At 51.9% G+C, this 25935-nt stretch overlaps 11 protein-coding genes and 1 non-coding gene across 12 annotated transcripts; 7 read left to right on the plus strand and 5 right to left on the minus strand.

Moving 5' to 3' along the window:
- Window positions 1-9: 9 nt before the first annotated feature.
- Window positions 10-2869, minus strand: BO72DRAFT_70885 (uncharacterized protein). Its single transcript, XM_040950634.1, has 5 exons — window positions 2622-2869; window positions 2483-2537; window positions 1754-2409; window positions 1230-1352; window positions 10-1149 (listed from the first exon to the last, which is right to left on the minus strand). Exons 3-5 carry the CDS (start codon window positions 2400-2402, stop codon window positions 248-250), a joined length of 1674 nt encoding a protein of 557 aa, XP_040802773.1. The 5' UTR covers window positions 2403-2409; window positions 2483-2537; window positions 2622-2869; the 3' UTR covers window positions 10-247.
- Window positions 2870-4482: 1613 nt separating this feature from the next.
- BO72DRAFT_467634 (putative integral plasma membrane protein) lies at window positions 4483-7787 on the minus strand (the record flags this gene model as incomplete). Its single annotated transcript, XM_040946846.1, has 8 exons — window positions 4483-4641; window positions 4700-6507; window positions 6557-6602; window positions 6656-6740; window positions 6799-6837; window positions 6966-7092; window positions 7146-7692; window positions 7749-7787. 8 exons carry the CDS (start codon window positions 7785-7787, stop codon window positions 4483-4485), a joined length of 2850 nt encoding a protein of 949 aa, XP_040802774.1.
- A 375-nt stretch (window positions 7788-8162) lies between these two features.
- On the plus strand, window positions 8163-9662 carry BO72DRAFT_401699 (snoRNA-binding rRNA-processing protein UTP6). Its single transcript, XM_040942188.1, has 2 exons — window positions 8163-8301; window positions 8377-9662. Exons 1-2 carry the CDS (start codon window positions 8212-8214, stop codon window positions 9469-9471), a joined length of 1185 nt encoding a protein of 394 aa, XP_040802775.1. The 5' UTR covers window positions 8163-8211; the 3' UTR covers window positions 9472-9662.
- Window positions 9133-10540, minus strand: BO72DRAFT_446981 (peptidyl-tRNA hydrolase domain protein). The gene is made up of 3 exons (XM_040944423.1): window positions 10096-10540; window positions 9734-9994; window positions 9133-9666 (listed from the first exon to the last, which is right to left on the minus strand). Exons 1-3 carry the CDS (start codon window positions 10374-10376, stop codon window positions 9579-9581), a joined length of 630 nt encoding a protein of 209 aa, XP_040802776.1. The 5' UTR covers window positions 10377-10540; the 3' UTR covers window positions 9133-9578.
- Window positions 10541-11841: 1301 nt separating this feature from the next.
- On the plus strand, window positions 11842-15288 carry BO72DRAFT_71019 (putative RNA-binding protein (Nab3)). The gene is made up of 5 exons (XM_040950635.1): window positions 11842-13478; window positions 13558-13737; window positions 13800-14286; window positions 14356-14576; window positions 14643-15288. Exons 1-5 carry the CDS (start codon window positions 12086-12088, stop codon window positions 15206-15208), a joined length of 2847 nt encoding a protein of 948 aa, XP_040802777.1. The 5' UTR covers window positions 11842-12085; the 3' UTR covers window positions 15209-15288.
- Window positions 15289-15942, plus strand: BO72DRAFT_71020 (uncharacterized protein). The gene has a single exon (XM_040950636.1). It carries the CDS (start codon window positions 15369-15371, stop codon window positions 15795-15797), a length of 429 nt encoding a protein of 142 aa, XP_040802778.1. The 5' UTR covers window positions 15289-15368; the 3' UTR covers window positions 15798-15942.
- BO72DRAFT_426627 (cytochrome c oxidase subunit 6B family protein) lies at window positions 15593-16394 on the minus strand. Its single transcript, XM_040942953.1, has 2 exons — window positions 16028-16394; window positions 15593-15931 (listed from the first exon to the last, which is right to left on the minus strand). Exons 1-2 carry the CDS (start codon window positions 16253-16255, stop codon window positions 15809-15811), a joined length of 351 nt encoding a protein of 116 aa, XP_040802779.1. The 5' UTR covers window positions 16256-16394; the 3' UTR covers window positions 15593-15808.
- A 134-nt stretch (window positions 16395-16528) lies between these two features.
- On the plus strand, window positions 16529-17915 carry BO72DRAFT_426630 (protein SYS1). The gene is made up of 2 exons (XM_040942954.1): window positions 16529-17050; window positions 17144-17915. The coding sequence occupies exons 1-2, from the start codon at window positions 16803-16805 to the stop codon at window positions 17538-17540; spliced, it is 645 nt and encodes a 214-aa protein (XP_040802780.1). The 5' UTR covers window positions 16529-16802; the 3' UTR covers window positions 17541-17915.
- Window positions 17916-18174: 259 nt separating this feature from the next.
- BO72DRAFT_446986 (class II aldolase/adducin domain protein) lies at window positions 18175-19864 on the plus strand. Its single transcript, XM_040944424.1, has 5 exons — window positions 18175-18560; window positions 18657-18917; window positions 19053-19185; window positions 19293-19461; window positions 19528-19864. Exons 1-5 carry the CDS (start codon window positions 18269-18271, stop codon window positions 19600-19602), a joined length of 930 nt encoding a protein of 309 aa, XP_040802781.1. The 5' UTR covers window positions 18175-18268; the 3' UTR covers window positions 19603-19864.
- A 72-nt stretch (window positions 19865-19936) lies between these two features.
- On the minus strand, window positions 19937-20048 carry BO72DRAFT_t95. The gene has a single exon. It is a non-coding gene; the product is annotated as a tRNA-Leu (tRNA).
- A 672-nt stretch (window positions 20049-20720) lies between these two features.
- On the plus strand, window positions 20721-21885 carry BO72DRAFT_446988 (class I SAM-dependent methyltransferase). Its single transcript, XM_040944425.1, has 3 exons — window positions 20721-20981; window positions 21062-21493; window positions 21565-21885. The coding sequence occupies exons 1-3, from the start codon at window positions 20972-20974 to the stop codon at window positions 21738-21740; spliced, it is 618 nt and encodes a 205-aa protein (XP_040802782.1). The 5' UTR covers window positions 20721-20971; the 3' UTR covers window positions 21741-21885.
- A 577-nt stretch (window positions 21886-22462) lies between these two features.
- On the plus strand, window positions 22463-24304 carry BO72DRAFT_446989 (Golgi transport complex subunit COG5). Its single transcript, XM_040944426.1, has one exon. The coding sequence runs from the start codon at window positions 22779-22781 to the stop codon at window positions 24210-24212; it is 1434 nt and encodes a 477-aa protein (XP_040802783.1). The 5' UTR covers window positions 22463-22778; the 3' UTR covers window positions 24213-24304.
- Window positions 24305-25935: the final 1631 nt, after the last annotated feature.

The following is a 25935-nucleotide window of genomic DNA, read 5'->3' on the forward strand; positions in this document are numbered from 1 at the left end:
GTGCACGAATTCCTATTCTGATGCCTACAGAGCCATAACGAGAAGGTCATGTACAACTGCTAAACCCAATGATAGCAAGCGAACCAAGTATAGATACACACAAGAGGTAAGAGATTTTTGCAGCATATCAGCAACCCACACCACCTTTCGTCCTTCAGCAGGTTACTACCATCTCGAATCTCCGCATCGAACTTCCCAATCCCCGCTCACGAACCACATCCGCCAGCGACATGACTCCAACAAACTACTACTTCTTCTTCTTCTTTTTCTTATTCATACGACTAATCCTCTTACTCCTTCGACCCCTCCGCGCCGTCTGCGGAAAACTCCCGTGAGTCCTCGTATTAATGTAGAAAGCATCGCGCTTCGGAGCCCCCTTTGCAGCAGCTTGCGGGGCCTGATCGCCATCGCCATCCCCGTCCCCGCCCCCATCCCCATTCCCATCTCCATCTCCATCTCCAGGAGCCGCCTGCTTCGAACCATCCGCCGCCGCCCCGGCCGCGGCAGCAGCAGCAGCAGCAGCAGCGGCAGCAGCTTTCGGCGCCCTGCCGCGCTTCCTCTTGAGCGTCCCCACCGCATCCGCCGCGGGGTTGAACTTGCCCGGGAACGGCGGCAGCTGGTCGATCTGGCCCTCGAGGCCGATCGTGGTGCGATCGCGGATCTCGACGCCGGACCACATCCTCATCCGGCGATGGATCCGCTCTGGCGGCCAGTACGCCTCGGCATTCTCCAGGAGCTTGTCGGCCGCTTCCTGGACTAGCTGATCCGTGTACTCAGGGTTGTGCCACGGCGATGTTTCCTTGTCAATGACACTGGTGTCGGCGCTGGAGTTTGAGCTTGTTTCCTCCTCAAGTTCCTCCTCCTCCCCCTCCTGCTCCGGGGCTGGTGGTGGGTTGGATACTTGCTGCTTGGCTTGGTTGGTGGGGATCGGATTTGGTCCTTGTGGTGGTGGTGGTGGTGGTGCTTGCTTTGAAGCTTGCTGCCCGGCTTGATTGGTGGGTAGTGGATCCGGTAGCTTGCGTGGTGGTGGTGGTGCTGCTGCTGCTGCTGCTGCTGCTTCCTTTGGGACTTGCTGGCCGGTCTGGGTGGTGGGTATCGGGCCTGGTAGCTTGGATTTGGGGATGTTTTCTTGGTTGCTCAACAGGGCAGCTAAAAGTTTGCCGGTGGATTGGTTAGTCAGATGGATTTCAAAGCTGATACAAAAAACTGTTGCCGTGTTTTGCCCTTACATGGTTGTGTTGTATACAAGCCGCCCTCGTCAGCCACCTCGGCGTGAGTTTCAGTATCCCCATCTGAGGGGCCTGGTATTGGAGCGGGATTAGCGGCTTCTGCGGGATCATCGTCATCGTACTCTGAGTGTATACACAGAGCAATCAGCATCTTGCGAGGTATATAGCACGCAAGCAAATATGGGGAACAGGAATGCAAGGATGCAAGGGATGTATCATGAAGAATGTGAGCAGAGACGGCGGAAATCTTTCGGTGCTAATCCTGGCAAAGAAACTCATCGGACAACCAAGAAACTTAGACTACCAGGGAAATTTTGACCACATTTGAGCTTGGGTTGGATCATTTGTCCATACTTAAGCTAATTTTGGAGGGAAGGGGTGATTTGCCGTTGGTCAAAGTTGAAAGTATCCTCAAATACACATAAACACTTCTTATCTTAGAATCTTGAACGCATACAGGAATAAACAAAGGAACATTGCTAGGAGCAAGATGATGACGACGAACCATATCCATTTGTACTCACCATATGAGGGAGAGGTTGCTTCGAAAGTCGGGACTGGAGGTGCGAACCCTGGGAAGGGATTGCTGGCAGATATAGCTGACCCAGGCTTCGAGACTAGCATCGGGCGATCGAACCAACTGTACTGCGGGCTGGCGGCATCTGGAATGGCTTCCTGTCGCTTCAGGGACGGTCGACCATCGGGGGGCATAGGAAGTCGTGGGAGCACGTCCTCCCTATTCTGCATGAGGTTTGAAAATCGCTGTTGGATATAATCTCTCGCTTCTTCCCTAAACTTAGGATTGCGGAGGGCCTCTCGGAGCGCGTCATAGGCATGTCTATAAAGCGCTCGGTCGCCTTTTTGCTCGGGAGGAGGATCGAATCCCCAACAAAAGATTTCCTCGCCATTGGATTTGGGGTTCTTTGGGTCAGCACGTTTCTCCTCTAGGCCTGTTCCACCAGGGGTAGTTTCCTTAGGAAGTACCGTCCATGGTGCAGGTACTATCAACCACCGCGGACGATTATTTTTTTCGCCGAAAAAAATCTCAACGTTCAATCCGGGCAGTTTCGGGAGCCCTGCGTTGAGAGCCTTGCCATTTGCTATATCATACGTCCATAGAGGACTTTCAGGAGGCAATTCTCCCGTCGTCTGTTCTGGCAGTCTGTCCGCCATGGTGGCTCTATAATGAGTCAGGACGAGAAGCCAGAATAGATGAGGTTGAGTCAGGCGCGAGCAATCGACTTCATACTCACATCTAAAATCTATCTCCTCAGACAATAAGATGAAGATGTGTACAACAGATGGTAGCTGTGAGATTCAATCAATTGAGTCCAAGTAACAGAGTAGGAGGATATTCAAAGTGGAAATTCAGCTTTGAAGTTAGGAAAATACCTTATGTATCGTTTGAATGAGCTCCTTTTTCTGCTGGCGAGCGCAAGCGCGAGCGCGAGCGTGAGTTTACTCTCGGTAACAGGAAGTGTGGTTGACTGGAACAAAGAACGTTCTCGGGAGTCTTTCACTTTCCGGCGGTTGATATATCCAAGGTTGGAAGCAGAATGAGTGCAATGCACTAGACTCTGAGGTTTCTTTGTTGATTACGCGGGTCAATGCCTGGGCGTACCAACTGGAGCAATGTTGACTTTGCTTCGAAGTGGGATAAACACAAAGCTAGCTTGATCTGCTTTCTCATGTCAGTCAGGAACATACTGTCTCATAGGGAGTAGAACAGTTTGATCGAGCCCCAGATACTCACCCCAGTTCTTCTCCCATGTCAGTTGTCAGTGTGTGCAGCACGTGTGTGAAAACACAATACAGGAGGCCGCAAAGCTTTGATCAGAACCCAATGCATACCCAGTCCCTTGATGACAGCACCAGCTGGAGAAACAGATTCTAGTCCCGGGATTGAACACGCGTAATCCTTCCTGGAGCCAAAGTTGAGAGACGGACAAGTCCCAGAGGCACTTTCAATAAATTGCTCCTCAATATCGAGGGGGAAACACGCGAGTAAATAAAAGGTTGATAACGTCAAGGAATCCCTCCTTGACCTTCTCGTATCATGCTACTTCCTTGCCCAGTAACCCTGATCACGGTCTTTTCTCTCGAGATCAGGCCTGTGCCTGGTATGGTCTTGTATTCGTGGAATTCTTTCCCTATAAGGTTTATTCCACTTGCATCCTCCTCTTGAGCGTAGTTATTTTGACCTGGTCGGGTGCTCGTCGTTCGCCCGCGGAGGATCAGATCGGGGGAAATGGGGAAGATCAACAAAGAAGGTGGAGGGACAGCATTCTTCGGAGGATTCCTCATTGCACAATTGGATGTTTCGTGGATCACCCACTGCTGTCCCAGTGCGCCGTTGATACTGCGGCGTCTGGAATGTAGGTTCATCATAAGTTAGCTTGTTTGCTTGCTTTAACGAGTTCAAAGCTGTAAGGAAGTTCTTCTTGTTGGGTACTTTCACCCTATTGCATTGATGTAGGCTGCTCATGTCTGAGTGAGAGAGGGGTTCTTCATGTCTTGAGAGGCTGTGAAAGGTAGTTGGAAAGGGAGGTTAGGAAGTGGCCGGATGATTTCCCCATCCGGGGAAGTCGTCGTTCATCGACAACCCACGAGGGTGGAAAGAAAAGGGGGGGTGAGGGGAAGACCAGTCCCAACGCCATGTGGAAATTCAGAGAGGCATTGAAGCAAAGAGCTCACCCCAGCCCTCATGCCTCGTTTTTGTCATATGCATTATGTCACCCCAGCCCTGGCGACATGTTTTCTCACATTCCTCACCTCCAGCTGGGGTGGCGACCTCGCGTGTTGAGACGAAGTCGAATTGAAAGAGTTATTGATAACTACGTTACATTCGAATGATCAATTACTTAATATAACATCACAGAGAAAGAGGTCGGAGGGTCAGCTGGTCGTAGGATATGCGTTGATTTCCATCCAACATCCGACATCCTCGGACTCAAGCTCATGATTCTCTAGACACTGATGGTGACTGTCGAGACTGTTTGGTCTGCAGATGAGTCCCGGCCTTGGCTATGCACTCCAAGCAGATCAGATCACGGTGACCGATTCACAAAATTACAGTAAAGGGTAAATGTACATTATTTGCAATTCGATTCACAGTACATAATCATAGCAACCAAGCTATACTAATGAGCCACTAGTTGCTGGTATGCTTGTCTCATGGGAATATACTCAGGAATGATATAGCATGATTCGCGCCTCCTATGAAACCAATGCATAGACTTTCGCAGACACACGCTCATTGCCAGTACCTAGGTTCGTCAAACACATGATACCGATGGCCACGTACACCTTGCCCACGGAACAGGGCGGGGAATTGACGGCCCTTGGGGACCATCTCCTCGGGAATACGCAACTCGCTCTCAGGCTCAGGCTCACCAATCACAAATTTACCGACCTGGCGCACGTATCTATCAGCAGGGAACGAGTTGAATCTACCAGTCAAGAGGGCTTACCTGGATTTCCGTGTCGGTGATAGAATCCCGACTGACACGGGCATAGCCTGTTCTCTTCAATTTCTTAAAAAGGATGTATTCGCACCATCTGTCCCAATCGGTAGGGTCAATATCCTTCATGCCGCTTGTCTCGCTAACATATGTGTTGTAGTTGCCCTCAAGCGGCTTCGTGACGAGATAACTCAACAGAACCATGGGACGGTCCGATGAGCCCATCAGGTTAGACAGGTATTCGGACTGCAGGCGACGATCTTCAGGGTCTTCCTCCTGGCCCGAATGGAAGACAACGACATCGACCAACTCCCCATAGATATCGAGGGTAGCATGTATGGCAGGAGCAAGCTCGCCAACAGGGGAGGGAAGGAGGTGGTGAGTAGAGTTGACAATGGGGAATTTAGACAGCAAGGCAGATCCCCACGTGTGTTTGTTGGGACCAGGTCCAAAATCAGCGTACATGCCGAGGTCATCTGCCAGGAACTGGGTGATATCACGGTTGCCCATAATGATACGCTGGTTGTCGGACTCCAGCAGGCCAATCACATCAAGCTCCAGCTCTTGGATCACATCACGCATGCGCCTCTCCGAAGCCCACATGTCATTGTCCAAGCCGAAGTGCACCGTCCAGATACCCATAGTAGCAACCTTGTCTTCCTTGTGATAGGGAGTGTAGTCGTTTGTGGGGAACCGAAGGTAAGCAATTGAGATAGACAGAAGCTGAAGGGCCGCGAGCACATAGATAAAGTAGGAGCGCTGTCTTTTGCCGTTGGGGCTGACGATCTTGCTCCGTGAGTTGTGTGAACTAGAGACTGCAGCAGAAAAGACACCAGCACCAATACACAACATGGTTGTGATCATGATCCAGTCAGTGTGTTCTCTAACAAGGTATCCACCAGGGACGAAGGCGTAGGCAACAACCCAGACATGGAACAGCACGAGAATCATATAAACAAAGAAACCAAGTCCAAAGGTAGCCGCCGGCGAGTGCCGAACAGCAGAAGAGATGAGGACCGGGGCTACTGCGAGCAAGTAGAAAGCAAGGACAAGAGCACCGTAGAATCCAGTCCAGTGGCTGTAGCAAGTAAGGAATGCCGCGCCGAGAGAACCGATTCCGTATGCCGTCCAGCTGCCAGCCGCGGCAGGATAGAAGAGACCATAGACAAGGCCGGCGCCCATGGCAAAGATGGTGAGGGCACCGTGAGGAGCCGCGATAGGTCCGCGCACAGGATATCCCTCCCAGACCCAGGCAATCATGGTGCTAGAATCAGAAAGAAGGTAGTGCATGGCGAAGACCAACGCTCCGATACCCAATCCAGCCGGAAGCCAGGAGCCTTTCTTGCCGCTGGATGGCAGGTAATCACCTCCACTTGTCGCAGGTCTTCTGTAAGATCGCAGAACAGCCAGAATGGCAAGTAGTAGTCCAATTTTGTTCCATCCACCATTCTCCGCATGCATAATCGGCCAGACTGGGTTGTTCGTGGTGCAGGCGAACTTGGCAACGCTCGACATGATCAGACCGGTGCCCCACGCAAAGACCCGCGACTCCAGCCTGGCATTGTTTCCACGCTCAGCGTAGAGCGTGGCGGCCCATGTCATACAACTACAGACAACGCTGAAAGAAGTCAAGAAGAGCCGGTTGGCGGGGTCTTGAATCTTGTATGCTAGAAGTCCGGACAACGAAAGAAGATGGAAAAGACGAGGGTTCTTGACCACCGCGGATTTCAGAGCTGGAATGGCGAGAAGGATAGGTGACAGATATGAGACGATGGCAGCCTCGTATCCGGAGATACCCATATGCCAGAGAGGGAAGTCTAGTGCGATTAGCCATGCACGTTCCGGGGTTTTGTAACCGTCACTTACACCAAACGAGGACAGGAAGGGCAGTGCAGAGGGTCCAGAAAATGAACTACACTTCGTTAGCAAAGGTTCTGGGGCGAATCAGCAGAAAGAGATGTTTACCCCATTGTAGACTTCCGCAGCAGCATCGATGACCTCTGTCCAGAAGAATCCCTCGCCAAAGGTGTTGCCGACAGGCTTGCCCTTCCTGACTACGAGTCAACTGCAATGATCCTTGAAATTGTTGGAGAACAGGCTATACACACTCTTTTCCAAGAACGGAGTCCGCAGTGGTCTTCAACTGCCTAGATGTTTTCCCAAAGAGCTTAGATCACGTCTTTCAAGCGCACCACCACCGACTTCTTTTTTGGCAACTGTACATTTCTCTCTCCCCCTCTCCCTTGTGATTTATTTTGGAAGCCACTGTACATACCCTCTGCTGACCCCCTTGACGTCCCTTACAACAATCTCGAATGCTTCGAAATCAAGCGCAGTAACCGCGTCGAATCCCACGTCGAACAGAATAAGCGACCACTCGAAGAAAGCGTATTTCGTATAAGCTTAGAGAGGTTAGACACAAGCCGAGTAAGCTGCGGTTGCACTTGAGACTTACCTCCAGGAACCTTGTGCACTTTGTGTTGAATGAAGTAGTAGATCAATGGCACGAGGGTGCCGAAGAAAAGACCGGCGAAGATCTTCCGATACTTGACGGCCTGGCGGTTATTCGGGCTCAAAGCGAGGCAGCCGAGGGTCCAAGGCAGAGTCGCGACCAAGTATGAGATCATGAAGATATCATGCCAGTCGTGATCATCAGTCGAGGTCACATATGTCCACCCTCCGCAGGTGAATGTCCGAAACAATCCGACACCAGCAACCAGCTTGGGGAGAGCGGAGTTCGGACGGGCTGTAAGGAGATACCATAAGAAGACAAGGGCGAATCTAGGTCCGGAAGTGATAGCAATAAATACTTGGAAGAAAGACCGCTCGGGGTAGCGATCGCCAATGGTCGCTGAGACGGAAGGAAACCATTCATCAGGATAACCGTAGTGTTCGTTCTGGACGATCTTGTGGAAATGCAAGGACATCCCCACCACCAGGGCACTGAAGAAGGCCGTGTAGGCGACGGCAGTGTGAGTCCATGAGATCCATTTTCCATTTATCTGTGTCGGAGGTTCGATTAGACGGCGCCATTTTACGAATTGAGATAGAAACTAACAGCCACGACGGCATCCCCATCTTTATATCTGGGTGCCATGATATGGCAGGAGACACCGGGCTCGAGCTCCGGTTAATGAGGCGATTGAGGCAGAATTGTAGAAATTTCGAATTATGGTAGGATAACGAGTGTCAGAAGATTTAAGAAAGAAGAGATAAAAGAAAGAAAAGAGAGAGACTGATTCGACCGGGGAATGGAACAACAAGTCAATTTCCAAGAGACACAAACCCCCCTGAGGTGAGATGGGATGGATGGATTGAATGGGATGACCCTCGGTCGGATTGGAGGCTCGGCAACCACGCGGGCGCGCAAATGATACTAGTGCCAAATAGGCAGGCGGCCAGGGACCATGATAGTCGGAGATCTCGTGCGGGATGCCGACCACTTTTTTTTTGCCATATTATTCTGACAGGACTTGCGATCTGCTCAGAACCATCCGATCAGGGCTCAAACCATCGCAACCATGTCCAACGCTACTGACAAAGCGCGCTTCTATCTGGAGAAGTCAGTTCCAGAGCTTAGAGAGTACGAGAGGAAGAAAATCTTTTCCAAGGTACTATTTCAGACAGCCCCTCGGCCATTTGGTCGTGGCCGCAAAAACTGATGCAAATCGTTAATCGGACTTTAGGAAGAAATCTCGGCGATTGTCAAGAAGAGATCTGATTTCGAGCATAAGCTCAATGCCCGCGGTGCCCTCCCGTCTGATTTCATACGATATGCCCAATATGAAATGAACTTGGACAGTTTGCGACGGAAGAGAGTGAAACGCCTGGGTATCAAGATGCCCGGCCATACCGGGCAGAGGAGGATTTTCTTCATTCTTGACCGTGCGACACGGAAGTTCCACGGTGATATCGGGCTGTGGATTCAGTACATTGAATATACCAGACAACAGAAGTCCTACAAGAAGCTTTCGAATATCCTCACTGATGCCTTGCGACTGCATCCGACCAATGTCGATCTGTGGATCTATGCCGCACAATATAATGTGGAAGATCACGCCGATATGACACAGTCTCGAAGCTACATGCAGCGCGGGCTGAGGTTTTGCAAAAGCTCGAAGAAATTGTGGCTCGCTTATGGAAGACTCGAGATGTTCTACATTGCCAAACTTGTTGCTCGACAGCGGATCTTGGGACTCGACAAGCCCGTCAAGGCTCGAAAGGAAGAAGAGCCTCTGGATGACATGGATGCAGATATGATTAGGCTGCCAACGATCACCGGAGAAGATATCAATCCCAGCGCTGAGGATGAGAATGAAGTGGATGAAGCGGCGCTTGAAGCCCTTAATTCGACACCCGCCCTGAGCGGCGCCATCCCTATCGCCATCTTTGAAACAGCCATGAAGAATTTCAACGACGATGACAGATTTGGCCATGAGTTCTATGATATGGCGACCGAATACGACGACCTGCCATGCCTGCGCAAGATTCTGCAGCATGTGGTTGATTCCATGCAGAAAGCGAAGCCCGACAGTCCCCATACACACATCTGTCATATCAAGCTCCCCACAGCAGGAGTACAAGTGACTTCGCCTGAATTCCCGCGTGCTTTTGCCGCATCGTTCGGCCGTCTTACGGCTCATCGCAACAACCCCTCTGTGGCCAAGGAGGTCATCAGCTGGTTGCAACCACTCGAGAAGACCGAAGGCCTGGATCCTTCACTGCACAAAGCCATTTCTGCCACTATCCGAAATGCAGAGCGCGTTGTTCAGGGACTTTAGATTTTATGCAATATTATTCAAGTTATGTGCAGGCGTTGAACGGGATTTACCATTTTCAGACTGCGTTAGCAAGCAGCATGAGGGGTTATGAAAAAGTTAGCATTGTATTAATCGTCTTTACTGCCTCGTCTGCTACTCTTCTTGCTACTGAGGAACTTCTTCGATTTGATACGAGCCTCGTTTGCGGCCTTTTGCCTGTATAGTGTTAGCTAAGAGCCGCGTCTTGTTTCATGAATACCAAGCAGTCATCATGTTTGCATACAGTTTTTGGACTCGGTCTTTTTGCTCTTGCGACGTTTCCCCAGGGATAGCATCCAACGCTGTTCTCTTGATAAGCTGGTGGAGCTTGTCGTAGCACGACTCCACATTTTCATTCCGCTTGCGGGATTCTTCTGACTGGATAACCAGACTGCGAGTCCTCGGTGCGATGTAGTGGGTTGCTTGCAGCGGGGAATGCAAGATCCGGGGCACCAGTGGCAGTAATGAATCAAGCGACACCTTTAAGGTGGCCTTCGAGTTGACCCTGCTCATATTCAATAGAGGTACATGCGTTAGTCGGACGGTACTCCACATCTTATTCGTAGTTAACACCGGGATGAACCGGCTTTCAAGGCGGGAACAGACTTGTTCACGTTTTGACCCCCCGGGCCACCCGAACGACTGAAGGAGACTTCACAGATGTCACGCGGGATTGTCTTGGAGCTGAAGCTAGCTAGCCATTGACGCGCGGCGCTCAGGTCATCTTCCGATACCTGGTCTTCATCTTTGATAGCGGCGGACCGTCTGGACGCAAAGGGTCTTTTTGCGACGGTGGGGCTGGCAATCTGAGAAAGGAGGAGAGGACCGCGGCGAACAGGAAGGCAAAGAAGACTACGGGGAGAATTATGGAGGAGCGCGGTAGCCATAGCAGAAAGTGACGGGTGCGTGCCTGTCAAAGAGAAATCCCGAAATACTGCAGTTTGTGGTGCAGATGCACGTAATTGGAAACGGGGAGGGGATGAAGGGGGATTGGGGATGGAGGGGACATTGAATTAAGGATGAGATGCTAACCAATAACAAGCACGAGGAGGATCTTCCAGAACGTACCTAGTCTAGCTGTAGCGACTCTAGCGAGGTAGCTGTACGGATCGAGCATAAGGGCCCGTTCCTTAGCGGTAAGAATGGTATGAATAAGATGATGCTAGACTACTAAAGTTACCCCGATTTAAAGGTCGGCTCGGTCGGGCAGATAAGTTATTGCTTGGTGTCAAGGTTAGTGGTAGTAGTTCCCGCCAGTGCCCATAAGGCTCTTATTCAACCTCACTTCGTTGTTACGCGAGACTATCCGAGTTATGAGGTAAGGTACTAAGTACAATTATCTCTATCAAGCCACAATTGTAAACTATTACTAAAGACAACTACGATACGAAAAAACAGGTAGTCACTTGACATGTCCAGCTGTTGTAAGCTTAACCTAACCCAGACATATACACGGAAGAGGCCCATCGGAGCCATGAATCTGGACTCGGTGACAGACCGATAGTTGACTTAGCGATTATTCTTAGTTTAGATGGTGGGAGGGAATTGCAGCAGTCGCAGCAGTTCCAGCAGTTCCAGCAGAAGAAAATCTAGGCGCGCCTTGACCCGCCGCTAGTGACAATGCTAGCCATTCATACTGCGGGATCAAGCTGACTGGCGCAAACTCTGACCATTCTCCCGTAATAATGACCTGGCGTGTGTGTTGAGTCCTAACCTCACTCACTCACTCACATCTTCACTTCCTCTTTCCTCCCCGATACTACACTACTAGGTACAGCAAGTAACTTACTGTACTCGAGTAGTCAGCTCCGGCAAGTTCAGGGCAATCTCCCACCTCCTTACTAAGTAGTAGACTACAGTACTACTTCGTACCAACTTCTTTCGGGATTATTTCCAAGCTCATTACCCCGTACAGTACGCCATCCAGCATCACTCTTATTTACTCTTGAGTGCTTGGGTATGGTTGAACAAACCAGCTCGTCTTCACTCTGTCTATCCCTGTTACTTGTTCTATTACTAGATCCCTTTTGCTCTACGCAAACCTTGTGGTAGTAGTGGTGGTGGTGGTGGTTGTGGTGGTGGTGAGGTGGTGTTTCTTTCCTTCCCATCTCTTCCTGCCACCACCCTCTTTTCCCCCCTCCCTCTCCACCCGTCCCTCCTCCCTCTCTCTCCCTCCTACTTTCTACCTCTCCTCCGATTCCTCCCCCTCACAACTACTGTACTTGTACTGTACTTTCTTGCTTTTGATTTACCCTTTGACCATTATTACTTGGGAGTTCACCCGACCTTGACATTTTCGTGGGTATTTTCATCGCTCTATCAGGAGATACTCTCCCCTTCTTTCCCTCTCTCCTCTCCCTCTTTCTCCCTACACACACACTTTCGTCTTCCTCGCCTCCGTCCGTCCGTCTTTTGCCATCGCATCGTCTCCTTTACCGCCCCGGCTCCAACGGCCCGGTTCTTTTTTCAAGATAGCCCCACCTTAGCTTGGACGATTTTCCAAAATCCCTATCTCTCCTGTGGTCTTTCTGGTCCTTCTGGTCCTTCTCTGCGTGTCTTTTTTTGTAGATGACTCGTCCTCTCGACCTTGGTCTACATGACGCCCAATTCCCCAGATGAAGCTCTCCACTTCCGAGGCAAGACCTTGACTCCCGAAAGCCCTCGTCCGCTGCACGTCGCGGAGCCGGCCAGAATCCCGGTGCTCCAAAATCAAATGGATCCTGTCTTCAATGACACTTCGACTTATGAGAGGTCCTCCGAATATCATCACGGACTCAACTCCCAGGCGCATCAAAATGGATTAAATCCCTATGCATCCCAAGGCCCTTATGTTGGGTTTGAAGCAATGAGGGGAAATGCGACCGGCTCCGCGCAACAAGCCCCGGAGCAACAGCCGCCGCCGCACTATACCCATCATTCATATCATCATCATCATCACCATCACCACGCACAAGGTAGCTTCCAACTTGGCTCTTTCATACTGGATGAGGGTTCGGTGAACAACCGAAATAATCACACAATGCCTGCTGTGGCCACTATCCCCAAGGCGTCTCTGCCGTCAGATCGATCTGCACCCTCGAATCCGTACACTTCTACGATCCTAGGAACAACAGCCACAAACTCTTCTCTAACCACATTGCCTCCATCAGATGCCGCTGCCATCATAGCTCACCCTATGCCCGATGTCCCTCCCTCTTCTTCCCATGCCGCCCAGAATTACCCCAGTGCGAGTGAGGTAGATCCTGCTATTGCCAGCTGGACGACCTCGTTTCCCCCGTCCGATCGCCTAGTCTCCCAGAACAAACCCGCTGATAGCACCGGTGAGGATGGTGTCGATTTCCAAAACCTCCTCGATAATCTCCCCCCCTCCTCTACTGCTTTCTCTGCCCCTACCGTGGCAGAAACCGCCCCATCTACGGCCGATGCATCTGCGCTCTCCCAAGCCGGAACGGACGACCTGGGACTTCCCCCGCGCCCTCCTCCCCAAGACAAACCCTCTATCCATCCCAACTACAATGCTAGTGATGACATTCGTTCCTACCACCAGCTTCCCCCTAGTTCCTCCACCGCACAGCCCTCCTCCCCTTCCTATCCCGCCCAACAAAGTAATAATTACCAGTCTAACCTGGGAGTATCGCCTTTGGCAGCTGCTGGCGCCCCGGGAACCTCTGCGGGAGTCAGCGCGCTGCCCCCTCCCCCTGTGGCAAGCTTCCAGCATGCAGAGCCTCAAGAGTCTGCTGCTGTTGGCGCCCCTGCTGCCACTGCTCCCAGTGCTGCTGCTACTGCCACCGCCGCTGCTCCGGCCACGGCCACTAAGAACAGTCGTGCGGAACGGATAAGTACTCGACAGTCCAAAAGCAACGCCGATGAAGATACTCCTTGGGGTCCTGAAGTACAAAAGAAATACGACGAGTTTCTTCATGATGAGAGGATATATGTCACAGAAGGCCTTTGGGATCGTTTCCCGCCTGGCTCTAGATTATTTGTTGGTGAGTTGTACCCCTCCACACGGCCCAATCGCCTTCGTTTTCCACCCGGCTAATTTGTCCCGTTCTACTATGTGTGCAGGCAATTTGCCTACAGAACGCGTCACGAAACGAGATCTGTTCCATATCTTTCACAAGTTCGGCAAACTCGCTCAGATTTCGATCAAGCAGGCATATGGATTCATTCAGTTCCTAGACTCCTCTGCTTGCAAGAATGCATTAGATTCGGAGCAGGGAGCCGTAGTCAGAGGACGGAAAGTTCGTAAGTATAGCCGATAGACTCCTTACGGGCAAATTGGAGGCTAATGATGAAACCCCTTCTAGATCTTGAAATCTCGAAGCCTCAGAGAAACACTAGACCTGGAACTGCGTCCGGGGAACAGCCCCGTGCGCCCCCTTCGAGACGATCAAGGTCCCCTGAATATAGTCGAGGCGGTCCTTCTGGTAACCGCAACGCGCGAGTTCCGGGCGAGCGTTATGACCGACCATATGAATCCGGCAGAGTGCCTTTCAGCGACTTCAGGGACGAACCGACCCATCGGCGACGCGATGACTACCGTCCACCTCGGTCACCATCACCACGTGCTTTCCGCGGCAGGGATGGGTACAGGTCCCGGGATCGGACTCCTGAGCGCTATGAACGACGTGAGCGGCGGCGTTCTCGGTCTCCATACGCCAGGGATAGAAGGTACCGCAGCCCCAGTCCGCGGGCACGTGGGGCGTATGAATCAGAGACAGACATACCGGTTCCCCGACGAGCTCCAAGGGATGTCCCAGAAGTGCAGCTCCTAGTTCTTGAAGAAGTCGATCGGTAAGTCAAATGTGTCCTACCGTTTTGCATGTTAATTATCGGAACCGCTCTGCTAACGCCCTAGTCCAGAAACTTCTTGTTCCACGTTGAGAACTCGTTCCGCAACCGGGGGCTTCGGGTCGATATTCTAGTACTTGGACCAAGGATCCCACTCAGCGCTGCAGTTCAACGCCAGATCCAGGAGGGTGTCCTCGCTATAGTCAGACTATCACGACCGAGCCAGTTTTCGAGAAAGATTCCGCTGCAGGTGTTTGATCGAAGTGGGGGTCAGGACAATGTTCGGTCAAATGGTAAGCTGTCGCCTGTCGTGCTGGTTGTCTTTCACGAGGAATAAGTGTCATCTAACATGAGGTCAGAATACCCCGATGTTGAACCTAGCATCGCCGCTGAGATCGTGTTCCATGCGCAAACCGTGCAACGTGGTGGGCCCCATCCATTCACACCAAACCCGGCGTTTGGTGTTCCTCTCCCTGCTCCGGCTGCCTCGGTGCCTCAGGCTGCTTTGCCTAGTGTGCCAAACCAGCCTAACATCGCGAATTTGATTACATCTCTCGATGGACCTACTCTTCAATCGCTTCTGGGAGTACTCCAACAGCAACAGCAGCGACCGTCAACTGTTCCCGGCGCGCAACAGCCATTTCCCCATGCAGCTGCTGCCCCTGCTGCCGCCACCCCGCATACTACCGCGGATCTTGCTAGTCTTCTGAATGCTGCAACCCGACAGCCCATTGCGGCAAATCCGCAGCAGCCGCTAGCCCCCCAGCCCTTTCCTTTACAGACACCCAACGCTCCGGTGGTGTCGGATCCTAATTTGATCTCATTGCTTGCGAAAGGTCTGGGAGGCCAACAGTCGCAGAACCAGGCTGCGGTTGGCCACCAAGTACAAAACATTATGCATCAACTGGGTAAATGGAAGCAGTGATGCATGCTCTCTTCTCGACTACCTTCCTCACCTCGCTTCTTTCTTTTCTTCTTTCTATTCTCTCTGACCTGCGGTCTTTGGCGACGTCTCAGAAAGTCGGGCGTTAATTGATTGATCCGTCGAGAGTCGGATAATCAATGTTACTTGTGGATATATTATCATGGCTCGGTTGTTGGGGTTTCTGTTTCTTTCGCATCGGTCGAATCAGCGAGCAACTGTTACGGGAGTGCAATGGATGAATTTCTTTTTTTACAGAAAATTGGTCAGGCATTGGGGAGAGTGTGTTGTATTACAAAGGTCATCTGTATCTATTCTTATTATGATCCCGTGCACCATACTGGGCGTCTCTTATTCAGTCTCGCTAGAGAAATGCAAGCACACGATAATGCTAATAACTTGGTATTCCTGGCAGAGTAGTGGAGAGTATGTAAATATTGTGACACAGGGTAAGTGGTTAGCCCAAAGCCTCATTTGGAAGTCATTATACATCGGTGGGCGAAAAGTCGATATAGTACAGTTTGGATGTTCTCGGGCTGATAGCACCGTTCTATCACCCGATACGTTTTTCTTTGGGGGGATTGTCACTTAGATGACCCCATTCTACCGCGCAGTCCAACCCTGTGATTTCAGATCCTCGACCTTAGCTGCGTCTTCCTGCTTGATGCGCTCGATTGTCTTGTCCCGATTGTATTCCATGACGCGCTTTTCCTTGAAGTATTTGACCTATTCAGCATTCCGGTCAGTCTTGGGTTGGTCTTGCAGAGCCAGGGTGACCGATCGGTTGAAACCTGGGTCCGGGAGGGTTTATGCGCAACGCACCCAAGCTCTCGAGCAGACAGTCTCAAACTGTGCAAGTTCCTTTCCACACTTCCGCTGCGCTTCCTTGTCATTCTTGACAGCATCCAAGATATCGTTCCTATCCAGACATGAGAAGAACAGGTCGCGACCTTCGTAGCACCGTTGCCGGGAGGATCGATCGGGGGCTATGCGGCCGCCGTCGGAGGCGGCGTTGGAGGAGGAATCGGAAGACCAGGGAAGCCAGCCCATTGCGCAGGATTGCTGAAAGGGAAAAAAAACCGAGAGCAGAAAACTGAGAGAAGAAGCCTTTAGGAAGCTGTTAAGAATGGGGCGAGATGGCGGTGCGAAATGCAGAATTGAAGACACCTTGAGCAAGCCTCGTATGGAGGGCAGCGACGCCCTGTAGGATATTCGCACTGCCCGCTCGCTCCGCTCCGCAATGACGGCCGGGTCATGTGGCGCTAGCCTATCCCGTCCACCACCTTTCATCCTCACAAACAAACCTCCCACCACTTCCAGCCACCTGGCGACATTTTCTTCGAGTCTTTTATTGTCGCCATACTAGCTGCAGCAGGTTGGAACTTTCTGCCCGTGATCCCTGCGGTATAACCTGTATATAAGGCAGTTTGACTTTCACGGCGGGCGAAACCCTACGACATATCCAAGGCCCGACGGGCAGTCCTGCCACCACCGAACGCATTGAACCTCTCACCAGTCTTTCGCGCGAAATCTCGGTGAAAGGAAACTCGACGGAACATTTTTTTTACCGCAAGCACTACAAGCACATCTGCAATTCATGCCCCCGCGCCGACGTCCGCCTCCTGCGGGGGCTCGGACTGACCTCCCACCTTTGAAGATCGTGCGGAAGATCGCCCTACTTCAAAGTGCCTACTATGTGTCCGCGACAGCTCTGATACTATTTACAACAATTGTCTACGGCACTCCGTTCTCATTTGACCTCGTCTTGAATTGGAATGCCTTGAGAGGGGATACAACTGTAGGGTGGATGCTGGGGTTGGTATGGATGTTGAACAGTGGGATAGGGTAAGTCCTGGCCCCCCCCCCCCCCCCCCCTCCATCCCCATTGCTCCCCTGTACAGATGATGGGAGTTGCTAATAGTGCTCGCTCGCGCTCAGGGTGATATATCTTCTACTTCTCGTGTCGCGCTCGAAACTCATTCCCGACTTTGCGCTCACGATACACTTCTTGCACCTTGTCATCACCGTCTTCTACACCCGCTCCGTGCCCTCGAACTGGCTATGGTGGGGCCTGCAGTGCGCCAGTGCCGCCCTCATGACGTTTTTGGGGATCTGGGCGTGTCGGTGGCGGGAGTTGCAACCGATCAGCTTCGGGGGCATGTCCGGCAGTAACAACACGGGGCGTTCGGCGCGAGGCTCGTCTCAGCCCCAGGTTGAGGGTTCCGACGAGTCCTTCTCTCTGTCGCGGGGTCGAGGACGGGGCCGCAACCTTCCAAATGGGGGGGGTGAATATGAGATGGGCCTGTTGAAGGGCACGGGTGATCAGGCTGTGTAGCCTCATGGCTATCCGGCTGCCTTTCCTGCTTTTTCTGGTGAGTGTGGAGAGAGGGGTGCACATATGCTTGTCAATGTAGCATTGAGCGATTTTCCCGGCACAGTTGTCCTTTTTTCTTCTTTTCTTCATGTATACCCTGGCTGGCTGGTACCTGTATAGATGGCGTTGCTGTGGTAGTATTTGTTTCTCTCATTTTACTTTTCCTTCTCTTTGTCTTATATATGTTTACTTCTTGATGACCTGGAGCACTCGGTCTGGTTACAATTTATAGCATATGTGCGGGCAATATGGTTGATATACCACTGCTCCAAGAGATGCGGGCCGGGGAATACTAGCAATTTACCCAGTATAGAGTCCTCGGAGGCACAGATGATTACTTATCATGGAGCGGGTGGTTGACTTCGCCTCAACTCCCTTATCGTCACGTTTTCTGGCCGGGGGTTAAATTAGGCAAGTAAAAGTTCAACCCTGCCAACCAAAAGAGTAAGTGATTTGTTCGTGGAAGGCGCATCGGCGAGACGAGCCTATCTGAAGTGCCGGAGATAAGCTGATAACCCAATTCCATCCCGCGGGGCCGAAGTCACTTGCCTACTTGACGGTATGTAGTAAGTCAAAGTAAAAAAAAAGGTAATAAAACCATTCGATACCCCTCGTTCAGACCTGACAATTGTCATAGTCTTTCTCATAGCTCATATCTACTTCATAGCTCCCATAATTTGACCCAGAAAATGTCCACGACCATTACCCAGGCTCCCCCGGCGGAACAACGCACCCTCCCCATCGTTGCCCCCCCCGCCGCCGTCAACAACAACTTCCACCCCGGCGATGCCGCCAACGATAAGGCCTTCCAGGCCCTGGCGCGGGGTACACGTAGTGGCACCCTCAAGCTGCGAGGGATCCCCACATTCACCGATGTCTATGCCCAGCGACAGTGGATGAAGGAGCACATGGCCGCGGCCTTTCGATACTTTGGCAAGAAGGGCTACGGCGACGGAGTGTCGGGCCATATCTCCATGCGAGGTGCCTTCCCTTTCCCCTTCTCCCATAGATAGAAGCGTCTTTGAGTGCAGTACATACTACGAGCCCCAGACTAACCACCCCATATCAAATATTCAGATCCCATCCTAAAAGACCACTTCTGGATGAACCCCTTCGCCAAACACTTCTCAACCATCAAGGCCTCGGACCTAGTATTGGTAGATGCGGACGGCTATGTCACCGAGGGCGGCGCCCAGCTGCCCATCAACGAGGCCGGGTTCATGATTCATTCGGAGATCCACAAGGCGCGGCCGGATGTGATCGCCGCGGCGCATACGCATTCCGTGTATGGGAAGACGTGGAGTGCGTTCGGGAAGCCGGTGGAGATGTTGACGCAGGGTTCGTTTCTTCTTTCTTTCTTTCTTTCTTTCTTTCTTTCTTTCTTTCTTTCTTTCTTTCTTTCTTTCTTTCTTTCTTTCTTTCTTTCTTTCTGGCTGGTGATTTGATGCTAATGATAGAACCCACATGAATCAGATGCATGCAACTTCTTCGGCCGACTCAGTGTGTACGATGATCATGGCGGTATTGCTCTTGCTCAGGATGAGGGACGGCAGATAGCCGAGGCGCTGGGGAAGGAGAATTTGGCGTGTATTCTGCAGAATCACGGGTATGTTGCTCTCTCTCTCTTTTTCTCGCTGGGAATATCTATATCGACTATTTCGCAAACCGGTGGGAGGCCTCGACTGGAAGGCATGCTAACATTCCAGCATCTAGTCTTCTGACCGTGGGTCGGACGGTCGATGAGGCGGCTTTCCTCTTTTCGAGCTTGGATAATGCCTGTTACTCGCAGCTGTTGGCGGATGCGGCTGCTGCGACCGGGGTCCAGAAGAAGATCATCTCCGATGAGGTGGCGAAGTATACGGCCGATGCTGTGCAGGGCGCGGTGAGAATTCCCTCTTAAGTCACTTGTGTGTCGAAGAAGTGCCGCTGATTGTGATTTGATGGATAGCATAACTTCTACACGGAGTTCCAACCAGAGTTTGAGCTGATTGTCGAGGAGACTAATGGGAGAGTTCTACAGTAGGGGTGCTCTTGTGGGGGGTGAATCTGCCTGGTGCAGGGGTACCGGAGTGTATATCGAGTATGTCGCGACTTCAATGCTGAAGATGGATCGAATTGATTGTCGGATTAACGAACCCATGGGGCTCTTAATTGTTGGTGGGAGCTGCATTTTGCCATGGCCAGGAACAGTATTCACATATCTATATTGAAGGGCAAAAAAAACACTGTTAATTGAGGGTGCAGAACAGTTGGTGTCGTAGGGTGCTTATCTCTTTCTATCTGCGGAGTGTGCGGGGCAGGCGGCACTCCCCACTTCACAGCCATTGGGATGCATGCGAGCAACATGCAAAAAGTAATGACAAGAGTGGGATTCGAACCCACGCCATCAAACGATGATCAGGAAGCTGTGAAGCTGTTGTGCTAAGGTAACCTTAACCTGACGCCTTAGACCAACTCGGCCATCTTGCCTGGATTGATGTTAGGGCTTTGCATTTCTGGATAAATAAACTATCAATAATATCTATCGTGTAAGCGAAGCGGAATATAGGAGTTTTGATAATTAAGTCTAGTCTTGTACAAGCATAATCAGTCAGTGGTTGAATTTGTCGACTCTCTGATACATAGAAGTGGTGTGCCTGGCACTGTTCTAAGTATGTAGGCGTAAATTCTATTTCGCTTTAGTCCACAGGGTTGCAATGCTGTGGGGTTGGTAGGTATTCACGAATGCTCCATTTATATATCCGATTGTATTGCAAGCAAAAAAATCAAGTATGCCTATAGAAGAGAGCATGTACAACAGATAACAAAAAAAGAAAGATAAAACATATATCCAACTAAATATGCCAGTTTCATGCACAAAATACATCACCACCAAGCAGTCGAACAGCCAGCAATGTACGCACGCAACCGAGCCGCTACACACACATATAGTGGCACTAAACCGAACCATGCAGATAAGCACAAGAATAGCATGTGCCGGGAGGATGCGGGAAATAACTGGAGTCAGAAGGATCTGGATAGCATGACACCATATCCTGCTTAGCTCCGTCTCGCTCGCCCGCATATAAAAAGCTGCCCGTGCCCTGCAACCCCGGTTAGCAGAGTACACTACACCAAAAGATAAGACGCCCCCCCCCCCCCCGATCCTCCCACACAAGTTAGTTTACAATGGGGTTCGACCTGAAAGCCCGCCTCCGCAGCTACTTTGACAAGTCCAACCCACTACTTAGTGCCTTCAAATGTATAGCTTTCTCCCAGCTCATAGGACCTAAACGTATAGTATATTGACAAGGTCTCGCACTCCCCGGCGTCCAGCTATATGGACGGTCTACAGATCCACCGACCATGAACCGGGGACCTCAGTCCAGCGCCGCGCGTTCGCGCAGTGGTTTATGGAAGTTTGTATGTTAGCTTAGCATTCTTGATCAACTGCACCGACTGGGCATGGGCCATGCACTGACATAGATTCCCCCAATGCAAAGCACCGCACTTCATCGCCTACGAAGACACGACCTCGCTGCCAGCGCTCGCGGCCGCCGCCCACGGGACCGTCCTCGAGCTGGGGCCCGGATCCGGCAACCAGCTGCAGCGATACAAGACCGACCAGATCACCGCCATCTACGGCGTGGAGCCCAACGCGGCGTTCCGCGCGGCGCTGACCGCCAGGATCGCGGCGCTGCAGCTGGACGCCCTGTACGTGCCGGTGTTCTGCGACGTCATGGACCGCGCGGCCCTTGAGAGGCACGGGCTCGTCGCCGAGAGCGTCGACTGCGTGACCAGCTTCGGCGTGCTGTGCTCCGTCGAGCACCCGGAGCAAGTGGTCGCCCAGCTCTGGCGGCTGTTGAAGCCCGGGGGCGAGTTGGTTGTCTGGGAGCACGCGGCGAGTGCGGACTGGGTTACCTGGGTCGTGCAGAGTATGTTTCCCTTGCATTGTTTATGTGGAGTTACTGCGCGGGGGGAGGGAAGAGCTGACTTGCGAGAATAGAGATCTGGAACCTGGTGTGGCCTGTGGCGTTGGATGGGTGTCGTTTGGATCGCCCCATTGCTGATATCCTGCTCAAGTCGGCGGATTGGGAGATTGTGGAGCTAAGGGAGGAGGGCGAGAAGTGGAGTATGATGCCGAGGGTCTCGGGGATATTGAGGAAGGTGCAGCGGGGGTGACATGTTTATAGATGGTTGAAGGGCTGGGTGGAAGCGATTATAGTCATGGGGGCTTGTTTTGCCGCTATAGTCGTGACTACTGCTCAATGGGAGACGGCGAGGACGAGATGTGGCATAGATAGCCGGCAAAACACGCTGACTCTAGGAATACTATTGATTGTTATTGTCGAGACGATAGGCTACAAAGGGGTGAATCGATTTTAGATTCCAGAATACACCATTTGACAGACGCTGGCTGATATTGGACCGAATGTTATGAACATGCGGCGAACTCATGTGTAGGTCGCACACGTCAAGATGGCTGTCATTCCGGCTCTAGATATGAAGGTCCTCGGATGGTGAGTATTTCCTAGTAGTAAGCAGACTAGGGGTCGTTACAGTCGGCCTAATGTATGGTGCTCAGCTCAATGTTTGGAAGCTTTTGTATGCTGACAGACCATGACTGAGCTGCGAACGGCTGAATTGGATGCATCGATACATAAAATCGCGCTCTATAGGAGACGATGTAGTCATAGCACGGAGTGATGAAGTAATATCCAGAGAAACCCCCCATTCCTGGTCCATAAAAGCTGTTTTTCGAAATGCACCTTTGAGCTGACCGATGTATACATCTCCATGGATGCATAGAAGTGGTTCTATGCTGGATGACTAATCCACCAAGCGAGTTCTGGTCCACTCCATCCCGGCCGACACATGGCATGAATACAGCCTCCAAGTCACTTCTTGCTGCTAGTTCGATCAAACCCCCCCAGGGCAATTGAGCCGATGATGACTGTTGCTGAGACTGTCACATGGAAGAGTTGACTACATCTAGCTTTGTTTACCCCATGCTCTACCAAATTCCCACGAAGCCCCGTGCCGTGAACCTGTGTTCCTGCTGCTTTGTTTGATACGGTGATACCCAAGCTTCGTTTGAGTTTCGATCCTCCATCCCAGTCCAATTTCTTTCTTCTGATACCTCTTCAATTCTCGAGCTCTCTGTTCTTTTATTGAGTACCGGCCCCGCGGAAGAGCGAGCTAGTGAAAGCGACACCCACCATGGCGGATGCGGAACCATCGTACATAGATCATGAGGCCTTTCTAGACCCCGACTTTTCACCCGCCTTGTTCGCCAACTCCCTTGTTGTAGCCACCAACAATGCGACAGACACACCGCTGGATCTGTCTACCCCGCTTTCGCGGGTCCTCTTCGATCTCCAAGAGATCGACACCCACATCCATGCTCTGACCACCAAATCAGCCCTCCCCTTGCTGACGCACACGCGCGACCAGACCGATGCAGCCAGTCATATCCTCAAGGAGGCCGAGGACCAGATCGCCTCCGTCACGCAGGGGTATGAGCGCCTTGAAAAAGAGGTCTTCAGCAAGTGGGAGGCCGCCGACGAAGCTCGAGTGGCGGCCGAGAAGTCCCTGGCCACCGTGCGACTCGCACGAGCCGTGGCGCGCTGCCTGTCTCTCGGCAGACAGCTGGAAAGTCAGCTCGCAGAGATAGGTGGCATCGAAGGAACGACGTCACCCGTCACCGGCCGGGATGATTACCGCACGCTGGAGCGCGCCGCGTCCACCATTGTCAGTCTACGGCGTATGCTCTCCGAGACCGGCCCGGGCGAGGAAGGCTACGGTCTTGACCGTGTCAAGGTGGTCCGGACGCTGAGAGCGGAGCTCGTCCTGCCGGCCGAGAACATGGTCAAGGCACGGGCGCAGCAGGCTATCACGCGATTCTCCATGTCGAACATCTCCGGCGGCGCGAGCTCCCAGACGCAGTCCGGTTACAGGCAAGCGCGCGATGCGAGGGCCCGGCTGGTGTCCGCCGTCAACATCCTGTATCTACTGTCGCCGGTGCCCAAGACGTTGAGCTCCGTGGCGGACTTCGTCCCCGAGCTTCTCCTCTCTACGCTGCAGGGGTACATGCACACGGCCATTTCCACCTCCTTGAGCAACCTTACGCGGTCATTGTCGATGCTGCCGACCCTCGAGCGAACTCTTGCCGACCTGTCTGCGCGATGCCAGGATATCTTCGCGCTGGAGGCCGTGCTCAACCATCTTCGCCCACCACCACACCCACTCTTCCCTGCCGCCCAGCCGGTGGCTACGCCCACCAACCGCGACGGAGATCAGAGTGAAGCACCGTCCCAGACCAGCAGCAGCAGCAAGAACAACCTGCTCCAGCCACTGCTCAGTTCTCTCGACACTTCCTCCCTTCCCTCATATTTCTGGCGATCCCTGGCGTCGTATCTCACGGCTCGGGTCCAGGAGATCGTCAACCGCGGAGGCGTGTCGGCTCGGACCTTGCGCTCAAATCGCGATCGCATCAAGAAGGAAGTCAAGGAATGTGTCCTACGGGGCTCCCAGCTGCCTACCTCTGTGTTGGGGACCGAAAAGCGATTAGGAGGCGAGCCGGCGACGGGGAGGAATTGGGAACGGGAGGCAGCGGTTATGGTCAGTTCGATTGCCAGTGTCTTAGATAAATGAAGCAAGATAGACGGTGTAGGACGACGCAGGTCTTTCTTTTCCCCCTTGTCCACATAATATACTAGAAACTGGCGGATTAGAGCATTTTCAAGGCACCCCAGAAAAAAAAACGTTATGTACATCTGAAACTGTCCTGTACAACCATTCTTCATCACAGGAACGAATCCTGCCCACTTCAATTATTCCATGGTGTACACACCACCACCGCATCAACAAAAAAAAAAGCATGTGAAAACACGCAGGGATCATCTCCAGCTCAGGTACAGCGCATCGAGTTCCAGACCCACCCTGCCCTGTTCGGTGCATATCAGCTGACAGCCAGCTTCTAAGTGTGCGTGCGTGTCCTCTGTCTCTCGGGTCCAGGTAATCCTTTAAACGTGTTCCGGTTTAAAATGAAACTTCCAGAAGGACCTAGCTACATGGTAAGTACTGCACAACGTGGATTGAGAGCAAGGAAAAGAGATGCCAATTCAATCTGCCGTTCTTGTTTAGTCCGTAGCCTACACTGGACTGACTTACTTCTATCTCACGATTCAAGGCGGAATGGGATTCTGTTGTTCTGTGGCGGCTAGCATCGGCGGGGCGGGGGGCGTAAGCTCTTGCATGTACACTACTACTGTATTATCCGTATGTGTGGTTTACACATACTTGCCACACATCGTCCAGAACCGGTGTCATGCAGGGAGTTCACTCAGCCGCATAATCATACTCATACTCATACATCTTACCATAACTTACTGTGTAGCTCCATGACTCATGGCAAGGCAACAGGCAACAGAGAAGCAAAAAAAAAAGGGCCAGAGGATGGCGTGTCAGACAAAATCGAGCTTTCTCCCATCTCCTCCACTGCAACCCATGCAAAATAGATAAAAGATCACTCAGAATCCCGATCAAGCCAGGTATTACGTACCGTAAATATCAGGATCCGTGGATGGTTCTCCTGGTTCTCAGGATCACATATCCTTGTAGCGAGTTTTTCAAGTAAATATGAGTACTCATCAAATCGATCTCAAGAGATGGACCCGCAAATGCAAAACGTCAGCATAACGACCTCTAACTAAAAAAAAAAAAAGAAAAAAAAGCGGACCCCCCCCCGCCCCCATCTTGTTTGTTTGTTGATCATGATCCGATCAAGAGATCTTTGCTTTGAATTACTGGATAGGTTAGGACTACGTAAGTGTAGGCGTGGACGCGATCCTGTATGCGAATCTTGGTGGTTGCGTTTTGTGTATATACTATTTTGGGTAGAGTGATACTTCGTGGATTAGATAGGCGAGGGATGTGTGTTAGAATTCGCAGAGAAGGTGTACACTCTCTACCTAGGTATAAAATGACAGGAGAGCCTGACTAATTAGTTACTACCAGGTACATGAATACAAGCATTTCAAGCGCAACGCAGGTACCTGCTTTGTACTCCGAGCTTTTTTGGTTGTGTTTGTTTGAGGGAGGGGGAAGGGGAACCCGGGGAGCTTATGTCATACAGGGAGGTGATGGTGAGGGGGAGGGGAGGGGAGGGTCTGTCAGAGGAGGGGGGGGGCTTATCTACGGTAAGTTATGTAGGTTATCGTGTCACCTAGGTTTAACTACAGCACAGTAGAACTACCGCAGAGCCGAACAACTGGGGATACGCCTGCTGGTGCACGCGCCCCAAGCCTCAGACCCGGACTCAACCAAAAGAACGGGGAGGGGGTAAAGAACGGAGTACAGCGCAACTTGGTGGTCT

This window comes from Aspergillus fijiensis (genome assembly GCF_003184825.1).
Source record: "Aspergillus fijiensis CBS 313.89 unplaced genomic scaffold BO72scaffold_16, whole genome shotgun sequence".
NCBI classification, from domain to species: Eukaryota; Fungi; Ascomycota; class Eurotiomycetes; order Eurotiales; family Aspergillaceae; genus Aspergillus; species Aspergillus fijiensis.